Source organism: Galeopterus variegatus, unplaced genomic scaffold (assembly GCF_000696425.1).
Source record: "Galeopterus variegatus unplaced genomic scaffold, G_variegatus-3.0.2 Scaffold2803, whole genome shotgun sequence".
Taxonomy (NCBI): domain Eukaryota; kingdom Metazoa; phylum Chordata; class Mammalia; order Dermoptera; family Cynocephalidae; genus Galeopterus; species Galeopterus variegatus.
In genome coordinates, this window is record NW_007728914.1 from 132,066 (window position 1) to 135,412 (window position 3,347).

Genomic DNA, 3,347 nt, shown 5'->3' on the forward strand with positions numbered 1-3,347 from the left:
TCCTTGGTTATTGTCTAATGTAACTGTGCATGTGCACCCAGGTGTCCTGGGTTATGGACTTAAGTATAAAGGACTAATGGTTCTGATACATGGTGCTTCCCGAGACACTTCGGGAGGTCACTAGGGTGGCCGCTCCTAGCTCTGAATAAAGCCTATTAATTTTTTACTCATGGCTCCCAGGACATTTTCCTATTGCCTAGCTCGTAAACCTGCGTGTGAGGGGTTTGTGACCCAGTCTGTACAACAGGCTCGAGGAGTCTGTGAGCCCGAGCCCTAGCTTTACAAAGGGACTTGTCAAATGTCACTCAATAATTTTTTGGCAGAGTTAGCAGGTTTCTTTCAGGTTGTAGCTCTTTTAAAAGGCAGCTTGTAAATCACTCTCTCTCAAAGAGCACCATTTAAAAAAATCAGATTGCTAGGTTACTTGTTACAAATGAAGATTCTCATATCTACTGACTCAGAATCTTAAAAGTGGGCCTTGAGAACCTGCATCTTAACAAACTCTACTACTGTTCTGATACACACTGATGTTTGAAAAGTACTGCCCTAGATACTCTTACCTTAGGCCTTTATAGTGAGTCTACATACTTTTAGAAAAAGCATCTTTCCAAGTTATCTAAAGCAAATAAAGTGATAGTGGATCTGAAATGTTCTCAGAATCCCCATGGTAATGCATACACTGTAGGACCCAACCAATAAAGCTAAGAAATGCTTTAGGGGTCCAGCACACTTGGGAAGTTAGTAGAGGGAGGACAGGCTCTTCATCATCTTGCTAGGCATTTTTTACTTCCTCCTTCAGTTACACAGACAAGCTAACTGAAGATGGAGTTACCGAGGTATTATTTCTCTGCCAACTCACAAAGTCTGAAAACATGGGCCTTACGTGTGTAATCACTTGTCATTACCCTCCATCGCCAGCTTCTCCTGGCTCTACCAATCAAAATTCTGAATGCAGAAGCCCTAGGGTCCCCAGAAGGCCCCGCAACCAGGCACCCTTGGCCTCGCTGCGTCTGCCTGGCTACGTGTAGGAACCCACGCAGCAGGAGTGACTCAAAGGGTTAACAAGTAGTGCGCCGCAGAGTGGCGGGAAGAAAAGCCAATAGGGTGTATGAGCAGGCAGTACGTCTGGTTTGGGCGGGCGTGGGCCAGAGTACGGAAGCGGAATCAACCGACAGCAGCCTAGGGGTGAGAGGGCAGCTGGGGTTAGAGGGAGGTTCTGAGGAGGCGGGGGCGACCGGGAGAGCACGTGAGCATCGGCCCCTTCTCTCCGCTCTCTTTTACCCTTAGCGTTCGGTAGCAGCGGGGACAGCCCGGCCCGGTGTATGGACACGGAGTTACGGTGTCCGGATTCCATGCCCTGTCACAACCAGCAAGTAAACTCTGCCTCAACCGCAAGCCCGGAGCCGCCGCGACCTGGTGACTCGATCCCGGACCATGCCGGGGGAGACAGCGCCTCCGTGGCCAAGCTGACACTCCTTGCTGGGCACGCCCATTCTAGCGTGCCGGCCGAGCGGGATCCTCAGGCCTGCAGCGGCGCCAGCCTCAACTCAGAGAGCAACAGTGGCAGCGATGACAGTAGCAACTATGACGCACCAGCCAGCGACTCTCTCCTAGGCGATTGCGAACTCTCCCGGCAGATCGGGGCGCAGCTTAAGCTGCTGCCTATGAATGATCAGATTCGGGAGCTGCAGACCATCATCCGGGACAAGTAAACCGAGCAGAACGGGAAAGGGAGGTGGGGGGTTTTTCAGAGGGTGGGCGGGGATTGGAAGTAAAAGGGCTACTGGGCAGTGTTCTTGGCCTTGGCAAACTGGTCTTTGGAGATTGGGATGGGGCCTTTTCGCGGGGGAGCGGGGAAGCGGGGGTGGGGGCGGGGTGAGTGTGTGTCATGAGGCTCAAGCCTCCAACCCTCTCTTTCCTAGACCCAGTGTTTAACCTCGCTTTTTGTAGGGAGGAATCCTTTTAGTTAGCTTGTGGCTTCTTCTTAGTCTCTAAGCTATGACGAATCCTCAGCCATTCCAGGCAGATAAACGCCCCTATGCTGTCTGCCCAGTGCCTGTCCACGTGGTGAATCTATAACCCAGAAATGGTTACTACCCAAGGTTATGCCCTACCACCAATCACCTCAGGCTAACAAATGGAGATAAAGCAATTTCAAGGAAATCCTATTGTGTGACCCTTTAGTGTTTGCTACTGCAAATATTTCATTTTGTCTAAGGTCTTTTAGTGTTGGAGTTTAAGTATACCTGGTCACATGAAAGCTTATCATCCGACTCTTGTCGAGATTATTTTACGGTAAATTTGCAGGAGCCTAAAGATCCTTTGGCTCCTTCTAGTCCCACAAACCAATGTAGTCAAAACTTCATGTTAAAACGCTGGTTTTGAAATTTCTAAACCCATGTTGTAGATGGATTTTCTAAAGGGAAATATGTACCATGATGAGCTACAGCTGTTTTTTTTTTAATTGGCAGCACTTAATTTTTTTATTTTATTTTTTTTTTACTGTATGATTCCATTTATATGAAACATACAGAATAGATCAAACCATAAGGACAGAAGCAGACTGGTGATTTCCAGGGGCTGGGGGCGGAGTAACTGCTTAATGGGTATGGGGTTTTATCTTAGGGTGATAAAAACATTTTGGAACTAGGCAGAGGTGGTGGTGGTTGCACACATTATGATCATGCCAAATGCTTTATTATTTATTTATTTATTTACTTATTACAAATATTCATGAGATACAAAGCTGATTGTCCCCCCTCCTGCCCATGATGTTAGGGCCAGATTCATACTGGGGACATACCCAATACCAGAAATTACTTTTGTACCCTTTGTCCCATCCCAATTGTCACCCAACCTCCCTCCCCCTCCCCTGCTCCCCTCCACTCCAACTAGTAGCCCTAGGAATGTTCCCTCCCTCTGTTGGATCATGGCACTACTGTGATCTTTCTTTCCTTCCTTCCTTTCTCTCTTAGCTCCCACATATGAGTGAGCACATGTGGTATTTATCCCTCTGTGCTTTGCTTGTTTCACTCAACATAAGTTTCTCCAGGTTCATCCATGTTGTTGCAAATGGGAATATTTCATTCTTTTTTGTGGCAAGAGTAGTATTCCATAGTGTATATATACCTCAGTTTCCTTATCCCATCATCTATTGATGGACATTTGGGTTGGTTCCATATCTTGGCTATTGTAAACAGAGCTGCAATAAACATGGGAGTGTAGGTATCTCTGACATGATGATTTCCATTCTTCTGGATATATACCCAGAAGAGGGATTGCTGGATCATATGGAAAATCTACCTGTAGTTGATTGAGAAACCTCCATATTATTTTACAAAGTGGTT

General features: G+C 47.0%; 1 protein-coding gene across 1 annotated transcript in view; it reads left to right on the forward strand.

Annotated features, from left to right (window-relative positions):
• Positions 1-1,121: 1,121 nt before the first annotated feature.
• Positions 1,122-3,347, forward strand: part of UPRT (uracil phosphoribosyltransferase (FUR1) homolog (S. cerevisiae)) — a 47,846-nt gene continuing 45,620 nt past the window's right edge. The window contains exon 1 of the mRNA XM_008583031.1: positions 1,122-1,708. Within this exon, the coding sequence (XP_008581253.1) occupies positions 1,323-1,708 (386 nt within the window). The 5' untranslated portion in view covers positions 1,122-1,322. The remainder of the gene's footprint in view (positions 1,709-3,347) is intronic.